Here is a 22,708-nt window from a genome sequence, read left to right on the forward strand (position 1 = left end):
TAGGTAGCTTAATGTTTCTCCCCCCCCATCTTTTCCTAGCGTTTCGGGTCCAGATCGCTCAGCGTGTAGTTACACGTGACACGGTCCGTTAGTCGCAGGCGCTTCACCAGCAGGGGCTCCGTTACAAGTCCGGAGAGGTCAAAGCGGAACCCCCACTGCCAGGGGAGCGAACGTTCTCGGCGTCTCGCGCGGTTAAGCAAGCTTTCTTCCGCTCCTTAGAAGTCCAGGAAACCCTGGAGAGGCCGGAAGGGCTTCCCGCGGTCTCCGTCTCTCGGCTTCCAGGCCAGCCCCAGCCGCGGAGAGCAGCCGGAACCTCGGAGCCGAGGCCGGGAAGCGGAAAGGACGCTTGACGTCAGAGCAGCCCCGGAGCAGCCGGAAGCGGCGTCCGAAGATGGAACGCCGGCTTTCCTGGGAGAGCTGCTAGTCCGCGGGCCTTAGTCCGGCGGGCGCCGCGCCGGGGGCGTGTGGGCGCCCTAGCCGGAAGCTCCCGCGGGGCCACGTGCGGCCGGAGCGGCCCTTTCCGCCCTGGGGCCGGGGCGCGCGCGGCCGTGTGCGGACATGTGTGTGTGGTGTCTCCAGGTGTGTGTAGCGGGTCGTGGTGAGGGGAGCGCCCGGCGCTCCCGGCCCCTCGCGCGGGGGACGGGGGAGGATGCCGGGGAAGCCCGGCCACCCCGCCATTCCCCGGGGCTGAATCTGGGGTGGGTCTGATGCGCGCGGGGGGGGGGGGGGGGGGGGTAGGCTTCGTAGCCGAAAAGGCTGGAAGAGGAAGCGCTGCCGGGGCCGAAGCGCGTTGGTGCCGGTTCCTAAAGCCGTGGGGTGAGGAAGCGGACATTGATTCCCTTTGGAAGTTGTTTTGGGAAGAGGGGAGACGCTGCCAGACTTGGACGCCCTCCGCCCCACTTCGGCTGGATGTGCACGCACGACTCCACCCCGGCGGCCCCTTGGGGCCCGGACCCCTAAACCGCAGTTTTGTCCCGGGGGGGGGTTTCTGGGCATTGGAATTTGGAAGAATGCTTCCCCCCCCCCCCCGGAGCCCTGGAATTCCAGTCATTCATAACCGTCGGGGAAGTCTTCGGGACACCCGAGGGGGAGCTCCACGGCCCCTCCTCAGCCGCGACCCCCCCTCCCCCATCGGGACCCTCCCGCCCCACTGTCACCTCCGAGCCTGCCGCAGTCCTTACCTCCGGGCCCGAGGCCAGACCCGAGCCACGCGGCGGCAGCCTGACTCCCCCAGGTTCCTTACCTCCTGGGGTGAGAGTGGGGGCGGGGAGGAATGCGCGGAGCCTGGGACCCTTCCCCGAGGTGGGGGAGAGGGAGGGAGGGAGCCACGGGGAACCCCGCCCCCCCATCCATTTTCCCCTGGAGAAAAAAATACACAAAAAAAGCCTTAGCCTTCAAACATCCACCCCAACAAAACGCCCACCCCCTAATCCCGGGCACGCTCTAGATCTTCCTAAAGCACCGGATTCTATTCAGTACTACTGAGCTATCCCCCGGGAGGAGAAGCCGAGATTTCCCTAGCTTCCTTATTTTCGTTCTGTCCTTCACGAATCATCCCCCGGGTGGAGGCCGGGAAGACTCCCCTCGGACTGATTTTAAAGCAAGGTCAGGCTGGAGCCCCAGTGGGCTGAATTCGCCCCGATAAACTGCGAATTGCAATTTTTCGCTGGGGCTGGGGCTCTCGGGTTTCCTTTCTCCGTTTTTCTACCTTCTCCACACCCGCCTCTGACCCATTCCTGGCCATCTCTGGGTAGCTCTTGGAGTTTATTAGCCTGGGAAGGAACTTTTTTTGAATGAATGCATCCAGCCCCACCCTTCTACCCAGTGCTGGAATTAGCCCGAAATTCCGCTCCCACATCTCTAGAAGATGTCATTAATAGCTTTGTTTTCTTCCAGAAATCATCTCCCAAGCTGAGATAGCTAAGTAGAGCTTTGTGAACACTAGCGATTTTCCCCTTCCCTGAAAAAGTTTTCCCCATGAGGTCTCCTCCCTTCTCTGGAAAAAGTTTCTTTGAATAAATACGTTAACATGTTAGTATTAATTAGTAAATACTTATAATAAATAAGCCAATATTTTAAGTATTTTAGAATTATTTAATTCCCCCAACAAAGCGGAAAAGTAGGTGCTATTATCCTCTTGTACATTCCAAGATTGATCAAATTCTGTAATAGACTAGAATTACAGTGTGGTTTCTAAACCAAACTTCCCTCCAAATCAACGTTTGATTTGCTAACAACTAAATTTAATTTTTCATAAGGATCTACCCTTATGATTTTCATAATTTTTCATAAGGGTAGATCCTTTGGCAGATCCCTTGACTCCTATTCAAGAAATCATGATGCTCTCACCCCCAGAACTGCTTCTGTATTTTTTTTTTTTTGAGGCTGAGGTTAAATGACTTGCCCAGGGTCACACAGCTAGGCCATGTTAAGTGTCTGAGCTGAGATTTGAACTCGGGTCCTCCTGAATTCAAGGCTGGTGCTCTATCCACTGTGCCACCTAGCTGCCCCCTGTCTTTTCTTTCAATCACCTACAGAACCAAACCAATTCCTTTTGGTTTTCAGGCTTAACCTTGCCAGCGTGCTTGTGAGGGTTTAGTGAAGGTTTCCTTGGTGATCGGGGAACCCAGGTATTTTTGAACTCTGCAGGAAAGGGACCAGGTGATCAGGAAGGTTGTGTTCAGGCCCCTTCCCCCACCTCTGGCCCTTCCTCCATCCAATTGGATTAGTATTTGTTATTCCTTCCTTCTCTCCTATTCCTAGACTCCAGAATTCCATCCCCCCCTCCCCTTTCTTTTCCTGGGCTTTCATTCCTCCCCCTCTCGTCCATTTGGGAGGAGGAGCAGGAGCTGCTGTTGGGGGAACTCCACCCCTCCCGATTCCTCCAGCTCCCCTAGCTTTTTCTCTAGAAATTCTTCACAGTTTGGAAAGCCAAGATCCTTTGTAGTCCCTTTGTTCTCACCATAAAATACAAATCCGAACCTTTCTTTTGGACTTCAGGTCTTTGAAAGGATTCCGTTGGGGCCATGAAATGCTAATGATCCTCCCCCCAATTTATGCTGCCCAAGGCCCACCCCCTCCCAGTCTGGGCCCTTGTGTATCCGGTGGATGCCCCCACCTGCTTTGCCTTTCCTCCCGGATGCGGGGGTCGTCCCCCCACGGATGGTGATCTTGGGCGTGGATGCCAGCCCCAGAGGGGATCCCCGAATGTGTGTGTGCGTTACGTGTGCCAGGTTGGGTGTCTGTGCACTCCGGGTTTAGTTTTCAACCCCAATCTTCCCCTTTCCCCTCCAATAGAGGTGACAAGACCTAAGGTGGCGCCCAGCTCCGCTCCGGGACCTGGACGGTAAGTGTCAATCTACTCCCTGTGCTGAGCCCCTCCCTGCCCGCCCCTCCAAAAAGGTCCAGGAGGGTGGGGGCCACCCTTACTGAGGTGAAACTCAAAAGCCAGAGGCATCCTGAAGGACCCTGAGCTTTGTGTGACCTTCCCCCCCCTCAGTCCTCCCCGGCCTCCTTCCCAATCTCCTGCCATCCCTGGGCCTCAGGACCCACGTGTTCTGCTCTCACCATCCCTTTCTCATGAGGGGAATCGGGCCCCCCAGTTGGTAGTCAGGTAGTGCCGGCCCAACCCCTAGACTTGGTGGAAGACGAGAAAGTTTGTGCAAGTGGGTAGAGGTGTGTAATGGGGGCTGGGCTCATGTGCCCCGGGACCTCCCGGGCCTAGCTCCTGCTTGGGGTGCGGCTGACTTCAGGTGAGAGATCTCGGGGAATCCAGGAGATGGAAGGGAAAGGGGTCCCGAGGGCTCAGCTCTGGCCCAGGGGGAATGGCTGGGAGAGTCTGCAGGGAGGGAGGATGGAGATAGCCCAGGGAGGAAGGAGCTAGGAGCCCTAGAGATCTTGCAGAGGAGGGGAGGGGATGGGGGAGGGGATCAGCCAGTTAGGTGTGGCCCAGGTGGAATTCTAAGTCTGCAGAGATTTGAAAACCTGGGTGGAGGTAAGGGCTCATTCCCGAAAATGGAGGTCTGGCCTGGCCGGGGCCCTTGGGATTAGGAGGGCACCCTGAGGAGGAGGGCTGGAAGCAGAAACACTGGGAGCTGTGATCTCTCTGCCTCCATCTCCTCTCTGACATCTCTTGGCCTCCTCTGGGTACAGCCTCTCCCCACTGTCCCTGCCCTGAGCTCTCTCTTATTCTGGCCAGGTCCACATCCAGCCTGGTCGGAGAAGCCTCAGACCTCGTCCTCCCTCCCCGATGTCCCTCTCCTACCCAAGCCTGGAACCAGAGACATGGCCCCTGATAGCCGGAGCCCCTTGTCCCAGGTGAGTGCAATCCTTCCCCGGAGCTGAGCAGCCTCAGCCCAGAAGGAGTCCAGGGAAGGTCAGGAAACTTCCTCCTGTCAGAGGGAGAGCCTGGCAGGGCAGGAATCACCCTCCTGGCACTACCCAATTCTTTTCCCTTAGACCAGAGCTTTCTGGGAGCAGCAGCCTACTAAGACATTTTTTCAAATAGAAAATGCTTTCCTGAGTATTCTCCTGGACTCTTACTGACTTTTTCAGCTCTTGGCTCTGACCCTCCTAAAAGTTCTCTGAGTTTTAGGCAAATCCCATCCCTTTTTCGGTTTCCTCCTCTAAGGTGATGAGGGTTGGACAAGATGAATTGTCCCTTTCAGCACTAAATCAAGTGGCTTTTGATGGTTTAGGAGTTGGTGACATTCAGGGATATTATCGTGGACTTCACTGAGGAGGAATGGGGGCTCCTGGACCCTTCTCAGAAGGAGCTGTACTGGGAGGTCACACTGGAGAATGTCCAGAACCTGCTGTTCCTGGGTAAGGACCATTTCCTCTTTTTTGTTGGTGTTCATCCTCAGGCCCAAATTGTCCCACTGGCAGAGAAGAGATCCCTTCTCTGAAGCATCTCAGAAGGTTCACCGAGTGCACCCTCATCCACAAGCACCAGCTCTCCAGCCACTGGGGTCCTGGCTTCTTGCCTAAAGTTCAATCAGTGGCCATCAGTCAGGGGGCTGATATTGTTACCTTGTTCATCCCCAGACCAGGTATCTGAGAAATCCACTGAAAACATCACTCTAAAAACCATGGAAGGGGATTCTGGTAAGATGGGAGAATAGGGCAGGGAGTGCTTGGCTCTCCCACAGTGCCAAAAACACAAGAAAAAACCATTTGAACTTGACCTGGGACCAGCAGAGGTGGTTCAAAGTCCAGAATTTGTGTTGTTGAAACACCTGGACAGGACCCTGGGGAGGCCCTCCCCCCTTCCCCTCCAAGGTTGGGCCCACATGAAGGGCCAGCCCCTGCAGGAAGATTCTGCTCAGTTCAAGCAGAGCAGACCCTGGGGCAGCTTTCCCCTCTGGGTCTGTTGGGGTGAGTGGGTGGGTGATGGGCTTGAAGCTTGGAAGGGGAGGAAGGAAGGGCGTCATGTTATCGTTAGAACAGGGCCTGTTGTGCTGAGCAGATTCAGTCCCAGCTTATGGCTCTGGCCAAGAATGATCCAGCCCACAGCTGGTGGGTATGGGGGGGGCAGGGACCCTGCTGGCTGTGGGGACTTATGGGAGAGCAGAGACTCTGGTCTCACTCACTGGGCACAAGAGCCAGCTGAGGTTTGTGGCTGCAGACCAACGGGAGAGGGAGCCTGTGCTGGGACAGTGTGGCTTGGGACCCTTGCCTGGACTCAGGGATACTGGGGAGTGCCTAGGGTTGGGGCCCCGAGAGAGCCCTGCAAATGACAGTGAGGAGGACTTGGAGCCTGGGCTATACTCCCCCCTCAAAATCAGGACTAAAAACCTGACAATAATAATAGAATAAAAAAGTAAAAAAAAATGAGATGGCAAAGGAGAAAGAACCTGAATATAATAGCTCCTGTGGGGATTGAGGCAATCTGGGTTCATAATCAAAAAGAGAAAGTAAAGTTTAAAAAGTTACTCCTACTTCAAAAATAAATGCCAAATGGTCATCAGCCCCCAGAAGAGTTCTTGGATGAACTTAAAAAGCAATTCAAAAATCAAATAAAGGAGACTTCTACATTAAGAAACCATAGCTTGGGACATTGTATTTTATAGACCAAGGTAGCTGAGATTGTGATGAAAAATAACTTGTCCAGGAAATGTTGAGTACAGACCTGAATTACAAACAATGTACATATAACGAACTGAAAATCACTGAGGGATTTATGAGAAAAAGACCCATACTCATTGAAAAATTGCATTTTGAAAATGTGAGAGAAGCATAAGGTAAAACACCAAAGGGACCCAATGAGGTCAAACTGTTGGCTTTTTATAAGTGAAAATGTTATCAGTAGTCTTAAAATGTCATTAATACTTGTTCAGGTTAAAAGCAAACTTTGGGCTAATTTCAGGATGATGAATTGATTCTAAAGAATAAAACTGAGTAGAGAGAGGTAAAATGGAGGAATTATTCTTAATAAACAAGTCCTGAAAAAACTGATTTGGAGGAAACAAATGGTCGTGGAAAGATGGCAGTGCTGAAATCGTATTCTCATAAGTTTACCAGAAGAAGAAATAGAATATTGAGCTTCTTAAGGAAAATGTGCCAGGACTAGACATGTTTACAAAGGAATTCTATCAAACATTAAAAGGTCAATTAATTCCAATATTAAGTAAATGATTTGGAATAATAGCTAAAGAAGGCTATCACCAGCCTCCTTTTACGCAACAAATGTAGTATTGCTAGGAAGAATAAAGAGAAAATTATAGACAAATTTCATGAATGGTCATGGATGCAAAAATTCTAAATAAAACATTAGTTAAAAGATGACAATTGCATATTATAAAGATTGTACTTTGTTCCCAATTGATTTTCATAGCAGGAATGCGGGGATGTAATTATTCACATAACTACATCAATAATTAAAATAACAAATGATATGATTATATATCAACAGCTAGAGAAAAATCTTGATAAAACACAGCACTCATTTTTATTTTAAAAAATATTTGAAAGTATAAGAATGAATGATTTTTCCTTAAAACTGGTTGAAAAATCAAAACACAATGACATTTACTCAAAAAATATATATAAAACTTACAATTCCAGGTCAGAGGAAGGAGCTGAAGTGAAGCTGAAGGCACCAACTCCCCACTCCAGGATTAGAGGTGCTTACACTAACACTTCTTTAAAAAAAAAAAAAAAAAAATGGAACAGGCAAAGAAGAAGAACCCAATCATAGAAACTTACCATGTGAGGAGGAAAGACGGGGGTTTATCTTTAGAGGAAAGCAGTGATGTAAAAAAAAAAAAAAAGCTTCTTCCCAAAGAGTAATGTTAACTGGCTTCATGCCCAGAGAGAATTTATAGAACTCAAAAAGGTCTTTGAAAATCAAATGAAAGAGATTGAGGAAAATTAAAAAAAAAAAAGAAAGAAAAAGAACACCACCCAAGAAAACTATTATATTTTTTTAAAAATTAACCAACTAGAAAAGGAGATACAGTTTTAAAACTAAAATTAGAATCAGACAAGGGGAAGCCAGTGAAGTTACAAGAAATTACAAAACAATGTAAAAAATGAAAAAATAGAACAAAATGTGAAACATTTTATAAGAAAAATAAGAAATCTAGAGAACAGATCAAGAAGAGAAAATATAAGAATAGTTGAACTTCCTGGAAGCTGTGACCAAAAATAGAATTTTGATACATTAATGTAAGAAATAATCCAAGAAAATTGTCCTAGAGTGAAAGAATGTGAGATGAAAGTAGAAATAGAAAAAAATCCACTGATCACTATCTCAAAGAGATCCTTTGTACAATACACATAGTATTATTATTGCCAAATTTTGAAACCCCCAGATCAAAGAGAAAATTTTGCAAGAAACAAGAAAAAAACAATTCGAATACTCTGAAGCTACAGTTAGAATTGTGCAGGACTTAGCAGCAGCCACACTAAGAGACCTCATGTTCTGTAATCATATATACTGGCAATCAAAAAACTAGTCCTGGGGCCAAAAATATCCTATCTAGCAAAATTATCGATAATATTGAATGGGAAAAAAAAGATGGACATTCAACGAATTTATACATTTCCAGGACTTTCAATCAAACTAATAATAGAAAATTTAACATAACGATTAATTTCAAGGAACTTAACATGGACAAATTGTTTTTTCCATGGAAATGTATACTACACATGCTTAAGATTAACATCAGTAATTGCGTACCTCAAAAGAAGGATTGGGGCAGTATTGAGGATGATCTGACTCTACAAAAGTCTAGGAAAAGATTTAAAAAAAAAAAAGTAATTTTAATATACAAATGAAGTGCAGTGGGAGAATAGACACAGAGGCATTAGAGGGGAGAGTACGACTCATTGTTTTGAAAAGCAGTTCATATCTGGAATGGATTAAATGGCAACACTCCATAGATACCATGTAAAGTATAGCACCCTCCAAAAATCTATAAATAAATAAGAGGAGAGAGAATAGGATGAGGTGGGCTCTTGAAGGATATAGAGATTTATGGCAGTGGGTTGAGGTGTAGAATATAAAGGGCAAGGGTAAATGATACAGAAGGACATGTAGAGTAATGGCTGTGGGACAAGAGAAAGGGATAAAGGGGATGGGGGGAAGGATGGCACAGGACAAACTGGGATATAAAAGGATGTTTGGAGATGGGAGGAGGATAAGGGAGGGATCCAGGGATTGGTGGAAGTTAAGTAATAGCAAGGCAAGTTAAGAAGCCGAAGAGTCATCAGGGAGAGGAAATAAGAGATATACAGAAAGTCTACAACAAGGATCAGGAGTAGAATTTAGAGAAAAAAAAAAAAACTTAAAGAAATCTACATTATGTGTCAACCATGTTACTATTATTTTAGATACATGTTTGCCTACAAGAAAATGCATCTGCACATATGTGTGTGAGGGTGCATCTGTGCGTATATATATATATATATATACATATATATATGTACATGTATGTATGTATGTATATACACATTAACAGATATATGTGTTGGGAAGGTAGGAAGATGAAAGGGGAAAAAGAATAAAAGTGTTCAGCAGAGAACAAAAGAATAACCTACAAGGAAGCAAAAGATAGACATTTGCAAAAATAGTTTCTTCTATTATTACATATGGTTTCTTAAGATGGAAATCTATTGTTATATATTTTTAATACTCCCTGATATTCTGCTGAGTACATGACAGTGTTTTGGTTTTTTATTTCCTTTTTTTCTGTCTGTCTTTTTTCTATTCTATTTTTTCTTATTTTGTTATTTAGTTCAATATATTTTTTTTTTCATGTGTGTGCCCTTTGAACCATTACTACCTCTGCAAGGTATGTTTCCCAAGAAGATGAAGAAAAAAGGAAAAGAACTTATATTGTAAAATATTTATGGCAGCTCTTTTTGGTACCAAAAATTGATGACATTGCAGGGATGCCCTTCAATAGGGGAATGGCTAAAGAGGGATTGAGGAGAGCCAATGGTAAATGGCCAGTGCCTTCCGTCTCTTGAGAACACTATGGAAGTGGTCAGTCCTTTCCAAGATAATGTCCTAATCAGCAATCAACGTAGTTCCAGCATGACTGGATAAATAAGATGCCCCAAAGGTCTTTGATCTCTAAACAGCTTTCAGAGCATCATAAAAGTGCTTTATCATCAGTAAAACTGAATTTCTTTTGCCTTCTTACCAAGCCAGAATCCTGAAAGCAGGCTCTCTTTACATTTTGCTCACACTTACCTTTTGGTGGAATTACATTCTGCCTTGGAGCTAGATGAAGTAAACTGTTGGTAGGGCCTGGAGAGTTCTCATTTTTTGCTGGGTGCTTTCTGAGTTTCCCCATCATTTTCATCCAACCAATTTAGATATCTGAAAGTGTTCTGGCCCAGATGAGTAAATGCATCACTGTACAGCAAATCTGTGGGAGCTGCCCTATCCTTTTCTGTTACAGTGTCGGAGTTTTCCCTCCAAATTAGCCACAGACTCATCTCCCTGTCTGGTGGGCACCCTGCCTTGTGAATGCTGCTTTTGTAGAATGTGAGTGTTTAGCTCTGAATGACTGTGGCCATGACAGGTCCAGCCCTCTTCCATGCACATCTCCTTGGTCACTCTCACATCCTGTCCATCTCTTCTCCTTAACAATGACATTCTCTTTAATGTCAGTGTTTGTTCTTACAGTCCAGGTATGAAGTTTCCTTGCATTTACATTGGTCATGAGCTTCCTAAGTCTCCAGTAACCATTACTATTGCTTTTATTATGAATGTATATACTTTTGTATCCATAAATATATGTGCTTATATATATATTTCACTATGTCATCTCATCTGTCTGTACATGTGTATATAAATGTTTGGTTTTTTTTTTCAGATGAAGAGGCCAGATTCCAAGTAAATGAGATGACTAGGAAGCTGGGAACTTTTGTGGAAGAATGTGACCTGCAGAGAGTCATGAGTGATGGTCCCTGTGACTTCAAATTGAAAGAAATCCATGATTCTAATATCAAGGTAGATAAAAATCCAAAGAGTGCCTGTGAATTTGATGAAATTGGAAAGAGATTCATTCAGTCTTTAATCCTAAATCAGTGTAAGAAAATGACCTCAGGGAATGATTGTTTTCAGGATCAGAAACACAGCAAAGGCTTTACTGAACAGGTAGAGCTTTTTCAGTCCCATCAGCAACCTCCTGAAATGCAAATATGTCCAGATAATCAATGGGATGTGGCCTTTAGCAAGAGTTCAAGCCTCAGTAGGCGTCAGGAAAGTGATACTGGAGGAAGGTTTTTTGTAAGTCATCAAGGTGGGAAGACCTTGAGTCAGAAAGCTATGCTCATTAGTCATCAGCCAATTCACAGTACAAAGGAGTCTGAGGAATATAATGAAGGTGAAGCAACTCCATCCCATCGCTCATCTCTTCCATACCATGCTAGAGTTCACCTTGGAAGGAAAAGATATGCATGTGATCAGTGTGGGAAGGCGTTTGCTTGGAAATCAGGTCTTGGTAGACCTCAGAAGATTCCTCCTGGGGAGGAGTTTTATAAATGTACTGAATGTGGGAAGGCTTTCTGCTATAGATCTCTCCTCACTGACCTTCAGAGAATCCACCCTGAAGAGAAACCTTATGAATGTGATAAATGTGGAAAAAGGTTTGCAAGGAAAAATAATCTTGCTTTACATCAGAGAGTCCACACCGGAGAGAAGCCTTTTGCATGTCTTCACTGTGGGAAGACTTTCCGATACAGGTCCACTCTTGTTGAACACCAGAGAATCCACACTGGGGAGAAACTTTTTGAATGTAGCCACTGTGGAAAAGCTTTCACACAGAGGTCCAGTCTTACAAAACACCAGAGAATCCACACTGGAGAGAAGCCTTTTGCTTGTAATCAGTGTGGAAAGGTTTTTGCAGAGACGTCCAGTCTCATTAAGCATCAGAGAATCCACAATGGAGAGAAACCTTTTGACTGTAGTCACTGTGGAAAGGCTTTCACCCAGAGGTCCACTCTTGCTGAACATCAGAGAGTCCACACTGGAGAGAAGCCTTTTGAATGTCTTCAGTGTGGAAAGGCTTTCAGACATAGGTCCAGCCTTGTTCAGCATCAGAGAGGACACACTGGAGAGAGACCTTTTGAATGTAATCAATGTGGAAAGGCTTTCGCACAGAGGTTCACTTTTGTTAAACATCAGAGAATCCACAGAAGATAGAAACTTTTTCAATAATTAATGTTGAGAGACTTAAATCTCAAGCTCCTACCTTGCTACAGGAGAGAATCTACAATGTAGAGAAACTTTTCCAATGTATTCATGGTAGGATGACTTTCAGAAATAGGTCCTATCTTGCTAGATATCTGAGAGTCTACACTGGAGAGAAACCTTTTCAATGTAATGAAATATGTGGGTGATTTTCCAAAAGAGAAAGAAGAAATTAATATAGTAGACTAAAAGAGAAGAAGACATTTTGAGTTCTGAATCCTTGCCTTCCCTCCCATCTTTCACTGGTTTAATGTTACGGCAACAAATACAATACCTGTTATATATATGAAACCATGGACAGCATTACCATGCCAGGGGGAGGAGGGAAGAAGATAGGGGAGCAAAATATGTTTCTAATTCCATTCATACTCTTATCTTCCTGTGGATAGCATTTCCATCCTAAATCCTTTGAAATTATCTTGGATCATTCATCAGAAAAAGAAATTATTCAGAGCTGATCATCATACAACGTTGCTGCTGTTCTGTGCAGTGGTCTCCTGCTTCTTTACACTTTACTCTTTAAGAATTCATATCATTCTTTCAAGGTTTTTCTGAAAGATCCTGCTCTTCATGTGACATAACATAATATTGTTCCATCACAGTCAAATCCCATAACTGGCTCATTTCTTCCCAACTGCTGAGCATCCCCTCAATTTCTCATTCTTTGCCATCGCCAAAAGTACAGTTATGAATATTAATATTGTACATTCCCCCCCCCCCTTTTCTTTGGTCTTTCTTGTTGCTTAGTTGGCAGGTATGAGTTATTTGATTGCCCCTTGGTCATGGTGCCAAATTGCTCTCCAGAATGGTAGACCAGTTCATATTCCTACCAAGAGTGTATCAGTATTCGTTTTTCCACATTCCCTTCAACTTTTGTTCTTTTCCTTTTTGTTTTCTTTCAGCAAATTTGATAGGGATGATGTAGCCCCAAGTTGTTTTAATTTGCATTTATGTAATCAATAGTGATTTAGAACTATTTTAATATTTCTGTAGATGCCGGTAATATCTTTTGAAAACTGCTAATTCATGTCCTTTGACTACTTATCAATGAGAGAATCACTTGGACTCAGTTTTCTATATATTTGAGGATTGAGATCTTTGTCAGATAAATCGTGAATTTCCTCCATCCCTATTCCCACCGGTCCCTGCAGACGGGCTTCAGAGTACAGTTCGCCAAAAGGAGATGAAAAGCTTTTCTCCCCTGGGTCCTCAGGGCGATGGCGGAGAGGCAGGACAGCCAAATGGTGGCTAAGGAGCAGGCGGCACAAATGGCCCATCCTGAGTGTGATATTAGAGCGGGGACCTTCCTGTACACTCACGGATAGCTCATAATTTCTAAGTGATTGCTGATAAAACTCATTAATGACTTAAGCTGTGACCTACAATATCCCCACATTGGCCGGGAGAGGGCCCGCTTCCTGAAACAGCAGCACTAGAACATCCAAGGATGTGGCTGGCGGGGCTCCTGAGAGTCTTGAATAAGAGGACTTGGCCGTACTTTTCTCCCAGCAGTAGCATTATTTTCTCACAAAATATATTTCATTGTTTTGAAACATTTTGTCATATCCTTATATATAACGGATGCATTTATGATCCAACAGCATTAAAATGAAATTTAACTTGCCTGAACAAAGAGAAAAACAGTTTAACAGAATGCACTTTCACAACATGATGGAGAGAAAATCATTCATTCTCTATCCTTTGGCATTTTAGCAATCGCACTAATGACATCTCAGCCCAGTGTAGAAACATTGAGCACAGAGTCATTGCAGGTAGTTAATGAGATATCATCATTCTGTTCTGCAGTATTTCCTAGGCTAAATTCTAGGCTCTTCGAGATGGCTTTCAGGATTCTCAGAAAGCGGAGAGCTCCTTCTGCAAGCTGGCCCTTGCCTCCTCCCTTCCTCTAGGTCCCTTCCATGTCTTCTCCCTTAGGGGTTTCAACTTGGCACCTTAACGCTCCCCATGGATGAGGATCTCAAGAGTGGGCAGAGTTGGCATGTGCAGGAGGCAGTGCCCCTGTGCTTCCATTGTAGGCACCCCGGACATCAGGTTGTGATGGTGGGTGAGGGCTAGGAAGAAGGCTCATTGGGGGATTAGGCTGAGAGACCCTGAAATATTCCACTGAACATGGAGTCACCATCTGGAGGGGCGAGGAGATCTGGGGCCCTGCTTTCTACATATTCCAAGAGCACCCCAAAGGAGACAGAGAAAGGATGGCACAGACTATGTTTGAGACCCCTAACAACCAGCCATGTACACTACCTATATCCAGGTATTGCTGATGGGAAGCAGAAAGAGATTGGAGAGATGATGGCGCATCAAACTATAAATCCACAAAGTACAACTTGCTGTTCCTTTGAAATGGAGGATAAAGTTATTGTATATATTTCTTTTTCTTTTCTGTATTTCCTTCCCTCATCCTTCCCTAGATGGTTACCAATAGACATTAAAATGAATAACTAATCACTTAAAAATTCTTTTTATGGAGTAAGTGGTCTGTCCAGTTTTACTTATTAAACTTTGCAAAGCTTGCTGGTACCTCAAACATTCACTAAAATACTAGGGGAAGGGGACAGCTCTGAAATCAGAAGAACCTGAATTTAAATCTGGCCTCAGAAACTTAACACTTTTTAGCCATATGACCCTGGGCAAATCACTTAACCCCAATTACCTCAGGAACAAAAAAAAATACTAGGGGCAGCTAGGGAGTGCAGTGGATGGAGCACAGAAGAATGGAAGTTTAAATCAGATCTCAGATGGTTGATACTTAAGAGGTGTGCAAGTCAGTTAACCCCCAATGCCTTGCAAAAAAAAAAAAAAAATGAATTTTATGAAAGTGAGTAGACTCAGGAGAACATTGTATCCAGTAACAGCAAGATTATGATGATCAACTATAAAAGACTTAATTCTTCTCAGCAATACATTGATCCAAGACAATTCCTATAGACTTTGAATGGAAAATGCCATCCATATCCAGAGAGAGCGAGCTATGGAGAGTGAATGTGAATTGGAGTTTTCACCTTTTTTTTTTTGTTTTGTTCTATTGTATCTTTTTTTTTTTTCCTTGTGGTTTTTCCCAATGTGACTCATTTGAAAATATGTTCAAAATAATTGCACATGTATAACCTGTATCAGATTGCTTGCTGTCTTGGGGAGTGTCGAGGTAAGAGAAAGATGGAAGGGGAAAAAATTTGGAACTCAAAATTTTACAAAAATGGAAACACTCTTTTCATGTAACTGGAAAAATATTTGACTATTAAAATAAAATAAAAAATTTTAAAATACCCATTCACCTTTTTTGTTTTTATTGTTTTTTCTTTTGATCTGATTTTTCTTGTACACCGTGACAAATATGGAAATATGTTTAAAAGAATCGCACATATTTAACTTAGATTGTTTGTTCTCTTGAAGAAGGGAGGGAAAAATTTGGAACATAAAGTCTTAAAAAAAGAATTTTGAAAACTATCTTTATATGTGTTTGGAAAAATAAAAATACTATGAAGATTTAAAAAAAATAAAAATACAAGTCACTTTAAGTCTTTTAGAATGATTTGTTGCTCTTTTCTTTTTAAAAAAATTTTTTTACAAAGTTTGCTAATACTGCAAAAGCTCATTAAAATATTGACAAATTTTTCAAATCATATTTTAGATATTTCCAATAGAGAATTGACCCGTTCAATTTTTTTAAAAAAAATTTTTATCAGTCTTTCATCTCTACAACTTCTAATTCAGTCAGTATTTGAATATGGAGATAAAAGAGGGAAGACTTTTCTGAAGACTTTTTGAAGTTTTTACTCTTTCTCCCTTTTCCCTTTTTTCCCCTTCGTTAAGTAAGCCAGAGGAAAAAGCATAGAACAAAAATGCTTGGAAGCACCTTTTGGCACAGATTAGTGCAAAGATCCCATATAACAGCATAGATTTCCCAGTGTATGAGGGGTAAAGTTCTTTCATCAACGGTCCTGGTTCATAAAGATCTCTCTAATTATATAAGGTCACTTTCTATCTGCTGCAATCAACCCACTATTCCCAAATTTAGTTCTCTCATTCATAAAAGAGACACACTCTCAGAATTTACAATATCTGACACAGCATTGAAACCTACTTGAATTTCTTCTAAATTTCTTTAGGACATTTAGAGATTGGGATCTTATCTGTCTCTATTAAGTTAACAATTTAAGACAACTGCAATCCTGCTAGTAGGTTGAATAATTTTCCTATTTAGTCCTTATAAAAACATTCACAATTTTATCAAAACAGCATTTGTCAATTGGTCTAGCCATTTAAAGAGCATTTTTTTTTATTGTTGTCATTGGCAAGGCAAAGATCAAGTGCCTTGTTCAGGATTAAAAACCTAGTAATTGTCAAGTGTTGAAAGTCAGATTCTTCCCCCCAAAAAAAAATCCAGGACTGGTACTCTGTGGCCCCAGACTTCTAATGTAAATAAAGATTTCTTAATGCTTTAGCAATCACACTTGAGCAAAGTTTTCCTCCCTGTGCTTTTTAGGAACATCCTTGTTTAAAATAAAGACCTTCTCAAGTTCATCTTTTCTAGCTTCTTTACTAAAGTATATGTAGAGTTATTGTTTAGTTTTGTTTTTTTAAAGAGGTTTCTATTTGTTTCTTCTAGAATCTTCTTCCTTAGTACAGATGCTAAATTTCTTAGTAAAAAGCACCCCCTTCCCGAAATATGGAGGAAAACTTCTCTAAAGTCCCTTTAGAAGCTTTTTCTTTCCCACTTGTATGAAGAATACCTTAATAGAAAACTTTTACTTCTCCAAAATGGAGGGCTATTTTAAACATCAAAGAGATGAAGAAATTTGCACTTAACTATACTTGCAAACTAAGAAAAAGGTCGAGAATTTGCTAGTTTCCTTCTCAAAGGAGACTAATGTGATATCACTCTGTTAGTGGAGTTACAGGGTGTCTAATTGGCTAATCAGACCGATACAAGCTCGGAATGCTCCACCACAGGTTGACACAAATAGTCCCTATGAACATTTGGGCTGGATTCTCTAACTTTGTGCATCTTACGTTTCTTCTGAGCTAATTCTCTTTTGCTCACAGAGCACAGATGGGTGGTCCTGTGCCAGTGCCTCCCATGTCATATAATATATCCTAAAATTCTTAAGAGAGACCTTGAGAGTGACCCTGTTATGAGCATTTGCCCTGTGTGAATTCTCCATAAAATAATCGTTTTTTGGCAAGCATACATTTGGCATTTGAACAATGTGGCCGACCCAACAGAGTTGTGCTCTCTGCAGCAGAGCTGGTAAATAATCTCATCCTAAAGAATGAGTGGGTGAAACAACAGAACAAATACACAATCATTTCATCCAAGAGAATGACAACAATGAGACGACATCCTAAAATTTATGGCATGCAGCCAAGCACTTTTTAGGGGAAGTTTTATATCAAAAAGGACCTCAGGCTCCAGTCCCTTATCCTGCCAGATCTTCCTAAGACAATTCAAATGGAAGCGATTCCATTTCCTAGCACGGTACTGAGGGACAGTCCAGGTTTCACAGGAAGACCACAATGAGGTCAGTACAAGGCTCTGGACACCTTTAGTCTGGTGGTCAGTCTAGTATCTCTCCTTTCCCACACTTTTTTCGGAGCCTCCCAAACACTGGGCTAGCTCTGGCCATGTGTGTCAATCTCATTATCAGTGTGGATGTCCCCTCAAAGGAAGAGAACTTCTCCATTGGCTGTAACTGGTAGATCCACATGTGTACGGTAAGGTGCTAACTGGTGGAGGACCTGAGTTTTTTGGTGTTAACTATTAGGCCAAAATTATCCCGCTCCCCCACCTTGTAAATCTCAGTGGAAATAGAATCACCATCCAATGCTTTGACACAAGAAAGCAGCCTAATGGCCTTCAAAACCCCTTCTTCAGATGGAACTTCAGCTAAGGCGTCACTGACTTCAACTTGAAATAAATGGTCAGAAGCTTCAGCATTGATTGCTGATGGCCTGTTGAGAACATGATGGAAGTGTTAGGTCCATCTCAATGACCATTTCCTTCTCACTGATCTATGTGGCCCCATCTATACTGAGTAGTTTAATAGTATCAGGGTCTTTGGCCAATAAACAGCCTTTATAAAAGTACTCTGAAGTATTAGTGTCACTATAAAACTGAATTTCACCTGCCTTCTTGCTGAGCCAAGAATCCTACAGCTCTCTCAGTTTTAATTGCACTTTTGATGGGATTGGATGCTGCCTTCCTGGAGATGGATGACCTATCCTGGTGGAACAGCCTGTGGAGTTCTCGGTTTTCCTTCAGTAGCTTCTGAATTTCCTGGCATCTTCACGGCCTTCATTTGTCAGCCTTGCCACTCTCAGGGCTGCTCGCCGGGTGAAATGCTGTTGAGTTCTCTCCCACCCAGAGCTCTTTTTCTTCCAGGCCTGCTGGATTTTGTTGGTATGTAAGTGTACGCACATCCCATACCAGTGGCAAGAGGAATCAGCTTTTCGGAAGTTTGGTACATTTGTGAGTGAATTGGAGTGGGACCAGGCCAGGGTTGGGGAAGCAGACAGTTTTTAGGGCACCTTTTCTGACCCCTTCCTCACACCTGGAGGGCAGCAGTGTGACCTTTGAACAGCTGCTTGGACACCTACATCCCACTGTTCTTACAATAAGAAAATGATCCTATGGCCTGAGTGGCCTGTATGCAGTGTGGGGGATACAGTTCCCTGCACTCACCCGTTGCCATAGGACATAGAAAGAGGGTGTAGCATGGTAGAGATGTACAGAGTTGTTGGCCACCACCGTCCAGGAGTGGGATTCAAGATGGAGGGATGATCTAGGTGTCTTTGAGTGCTTTACGTCTGCTCCCCTGCCTTCCCAGCAGCTCTCCTGCTACACTGCAGCATGTTGTTCTCATCTGCCCCTTCCATGGGGAGGGGGGTTTCAAGGATTCCCCCCCCCCAGCTCCCTCTAGGCTTTGAAATAGCCCATCTGCCCAAAGTCTGCATGCTACAGCTTCCTGGAGCTGCAGGTGAGAGCGAGGTGGGTCAGGTGGACCCAGAAGCAGCCCTGGGAAGGGCCGGCAGCCCTCACCCTGAACACGCCGTACACGTCTTCCCTTAGCTCAGCAGAGCTGCTCCGGTGAAGAAGAAGGGAGGGATCACTCAGCAACATCATGACCTTCTGCTATGATTGTTTTATGTCATGAATAAATACAACCAAAGGAAGAATCATAAGTCAGAATATCAAGTGAAAAGGAACATTTTGTAAATACTTAGGAATCTAAAATAATTAAGAAAAGACCAATACATGTGTTAATTCCTCACAAATTCAATGAGGGTTCAGTCACATGTTTTAAAGAAAGTGAAAATGAGAAAAAAGTGAGGAAACTTTTATATAAAAGAGAATTGCTCCAAAATAATAGAAATTTTGAAAATGGGAAAAATAAATATTGCAAGAAAATGAAATGGAGGAACATCAGCTGCCAAGTGCATTTCCCAAACATGGGTGCTACACAGAGCAGGTTGGAAAATAGATGATGCCGTCCAGCATATCAAAGGCAGATGTGGGCACTTTCTTGTATGAGAGCCACGAGTTTGTCTCTTGACTCATTCTCTTTATTCCTGATCCCCAGTGTCCTAGACTTCTTATACCATGTTGAAATGATTTATTTTTTAGAAACAAAGTATCAGTGTCTTATGTACTGATAAAATGTTACATTTTTACTGAAGGAACCAAACTTTCTTCATATAGTTACTCTTATTTTTCGATAATTCTGTAATTTTCTATAATTTGCAAATATTAAAATAAATGAATATATTTATGACCAAGTGAAAACAATCATTAAGCAAAGACAGCAGACATTTTTGAACATGATCCATCATACTCTGTGTCATCTTAGCCCTTCAGTATAAGAATAATTAATGCTGCTATAAGCAATTTCATATCACCCAACTGAGTTCAAATTGTGAATAATATCTCTTTAGAATTCTTGTCATGCTTTAATCTAGCTAAGATTATTTGAGACTGTAAGGAAATTTACCAGATCATTCCTTTTTCATTGTTCTTTCCTCAGTGATCACTGTTCAATCCCTCCCCTTCCACTCTCTCCCAGTTCTCAAGTACTTGAGAACTTCTCATAAACACTTAAATGTTCTTAATATATCACTTAAGATGCTTCTGCTGGGGAGGAATGCCACATTACCTTCTCTCTGTTTTCTCCTAAATTTCCATATCTCACTAATAGAATACAGATCTTTTCTATAATTCCACTGAAAGAAACAATATGTAGTAAAATATTTTAATCAACTTTTATTATTCCAACATGACTGTCACTTGTCACTTCAAACAGAGTTCTATCAGGCTCCTAATGCCTGGTTTCAAGTGTGAGCTCTGACCATCTCTGCTTCAGTTTCTTCCCTTTGTATTTGAGGAGAGAGTATGTAATAGATGAATTCTGGAGTTTCTTCCAGCTCTAACTCATGTGACTTGACTGTTTAGGAGTTGGTGACATTCAGGGACATTATCGTGGACTTTACTGAGGAGGAGTGGGGGCTCTTGGATCCTTCTCAGAAGGAGCTCTACAAGAAAGTCACGCTGGAGAATGTCCAGAATCTGCTGTCCCTGGGTAAGGACGGTTTCCTCTCTTTTCCTGGTTTTAGTTTCGGGCCAAAATTAGCATAAGCAGGAGAAAATGGATGCATACTCTGGTTCATCTCAGCCTTAGGAGCTAGATCCTCTGGGTGCTCCAACTCTCCACCCATTCTGGTCTTGCCTTGTAGCCTTTTCAAGGGGAGTCACTTACCAGCAGGCCCATAGCAAGAGGGAGAAACTATCTGTAGTCCTTGAAAGGAAGTTTAAAAAGCCATACCTCATTCAGAGAGATATGTCAAATGCTCACAAGGTCAAAAAGAGTTCTTGAAAGAATTGATAAAGCCCTTTAAAAACCAAAGAAGAGATTGAGGAACAATTAGAGGGAAAAAATAAAAGCGATCCAAAAATATTAAGAAAATTATGAAAACAAATCTAATCAGAAAAAAGATATCCACAAATTTAAGGAGGAAAATAACTTTTTAAATACTAGAATTGGGGAAAAGGGAGTTAATGATGTTACAAGCACTAAGAAACTGACAAAGCCAAAAGTAAGAAAGTTGAAGAGATGTGAAACATTTCATTAGAGAAAGAAATGATATGGAAACTAGGTCAAGGAGAGATTACATAAAATTGTTTTAACTAATTGAAAGTTATAATCATAAAAAGTATCAAGATAGAATATTTCAGGAAAGTATTAAAGAAAATTGCTATGAAGTTTTTGAACAAGAGGAAAAAGTAGAAATAGAAAAAACAAAAAATTCCCTGTTCAACCCCCAAAGAGATCCCAAGATGAATACTTACAGGAATATGATAGTCAAGTTTCAAAGCTCTCAAGTTAAGCAGACAATCTAGGAGCAACAAGGAAAAACATTGTAAATATCGTGGAGCCTCGATCAGGATACCTCGAGATTTAGAAGCTTCTATGTTTCATAGAACAAAGGTTGTGACCAAAAAGTAACTTACTCAGGAAAGCCGAGTATAATCCTGGATGGAAAAATTTTAAAGAACATTTAAGGAATTGAAAGACATAGAGGCATTTACAACAATAACAAAAAAAAAAAAAAAAAAAAAAAAAAAAGGATAACTCAATGTAAAATTTTACATAGGAGATCTAAGAGAAATAATAAGGTAAACATTAATTACTAGTTATAAGGGACTCACTAAAGTCAAACTTTATTTTTTACATGTGAAAATAATATCAGTAGTTGTTTTTTTTTTTTTTTTTTTAACAACATCCTCATTACTTGGGTAATTTGGGGGAAAAAAAACAAAAAACCTTGGGCTAAGTTGAGGATGATGGATTGATTCTCAACAATAAAACTGGCTTGGGAGAAGTCATATGAAGCAGTTATCACATAAAAATGAGTCTTGAAAAGAAGAACTGATACAGAGGAAGGAGGGATTCGAGGGCAGTAGTGCTGGAGATTTATTCCCAGGAGATTAACTGAAGAGGAAATAGAATATCTGCATGGTCCTATTCTAGAATCATAAATGAGCTTTCTAAGAATGAAACATCAAGCTCACACAGATTTGCGAGGGAATTCTACCAAACATTTCAAGGTCAGCCAATTCTAATATCCAAAAACTGATTTGAGAAAATAGGCAAAGAAACTCCTTTCATGAAACAAATATGGTATTGATTTTCAAATGCTGGAAAAGCAAAAAAGAGATCAAAATTAGATTCCAATTTAATTAATATATACAGATGCAAAATTCCTGTATAAAATAGTAGCTGGGAGAATACAATGATATATTATGGCGTACATTGTGACAAACTGGGGTCAGATCAGGAATAAAGAATGGATTAGCTTAAAGAGCATGTTTGTTTAGTTGGTTGGGGGTTCATTCTCCAAGAAGACCAAAATGATATCACTATGTTAGGGTCAAGTTGTTATGTTATGTCCCACTGCTCAGTCCAAGAGAAGCTCAGAATGCTTTGCCACAGGTTGACCATAGATGGTCCTTGTGGGAATATTCTCTGACTTGCTGCATCTCACATTTCTTCTGGGCTCATTCAGTTCTGCTTTGCTCATAGAGCCCTTTCTCTGAGGAAGGCAAGCTGGGTCGCGAAAAGGTCCTAGGCCAGCATCTCCTGGTCATACTAAAGTCAATTCTAAAGTTATTAAGAGAGACTTTGAGAGTGTCTTTGTATGGCTTTTTCTGACCCCCTTGAGAGTGTTTGCCCTGTGTGAGTTTCCCATAAAACAGTCTTTTTGGCAAGTGTACATTTGACATTCAAAAAATTTGGCCAATAGAGTTGTGCTCTTTGTTGTAGTTTGACTGCTTGGCAGTTTAGTTTAAGAAAACATTATAACAATAAGAAAAGGTGAAGGGGTGGGTGGAATCATATGATTACATCAATAGTTGAAGAAAAAACTTGATAACATACAAAACTTATTTCTATTATTTTTAATCTTGAGCTTTTGCCTTAAAAATATTTA

At 42.2% G+C, this 22,708-nt stretch overlaps 1 protein-coding gene and 1 long non-coding RNA gene across 4 annotated transcripts in view; one reads left to right on the forward strand and one right to left on the reverse strand.

The window, feature by feature from the left end:
- On the forward strand, positions 1-20,365 carry LOC141565049 (zinc finger protein 560-like). Of its 2 annotated transcripts, XM_074308065.1 has the most exons (6): positions 1-579; positions 3,298-3,346; positions 4,199-4,317; positions 4,698-4,824; positions 10,329-10,465; positions 20,175-20,365. In XM_074308065.1, exons 3-6 carry the CDS (start codon positions 4,285-4,287, stop codon positions 20,355-20,357), a joined length of 480 nt encoding a protein of 159 aa, XP_074164166.1. In that variant the 5' UTR covers positions 1-579; positions 3,298-3,346; positions 4,199-4,284; the 3' UTR covers positions 20,358-20,365. The 2 variants fall into 2 exon arrangements, with proteins under 2 accessions (XP_074164166.1, XP_074164165.1); XM_074308064.1 differs by lacking the exon at positions 20,175-20,365 and having other exon boundaries at positions 4-579; positions 10,329-11,802.
- The window catches only part of LOC141565055 (uncharacterized), a 10,919-nt gene continuing 8,176 nt past the window's right edge, over positions 19,966-22,708 (reverse strand). The window contains exons 3-4 of one of the 2 annotated variants that reach the window (XR_012488830.1): positions 21,069-21,115; positions 19,966-20,517 (exon numbers count right to left, since the gene is read on the reverse strand). This is a non-coding gene — a long non-coding RNA (uncharacterized LOC141565055). Of the gene's footprint in view, positions 20,612-21,068; positions 21,116-22,708 lie in introns of both variants that reach the window. The other variant, XR_012488829.1, reaches the window with a different exon arrangement.

The sequence above is a fragment of the Sminthopsis crassicaudata genome, chromosome 3 (assembly GCF_048593235.1).
Source record: "Sminthopsis crassicaudata isolate SCR6 chromosome 3, ASM4859323v1, whole genome shotgun sequence".
NCBI lineage: Eukaryota > Metazoa > Chordata > Mammalia > Dasyuromorphia > Dasyuridae > Sminthopsis > Sminthopsis crassicaudata.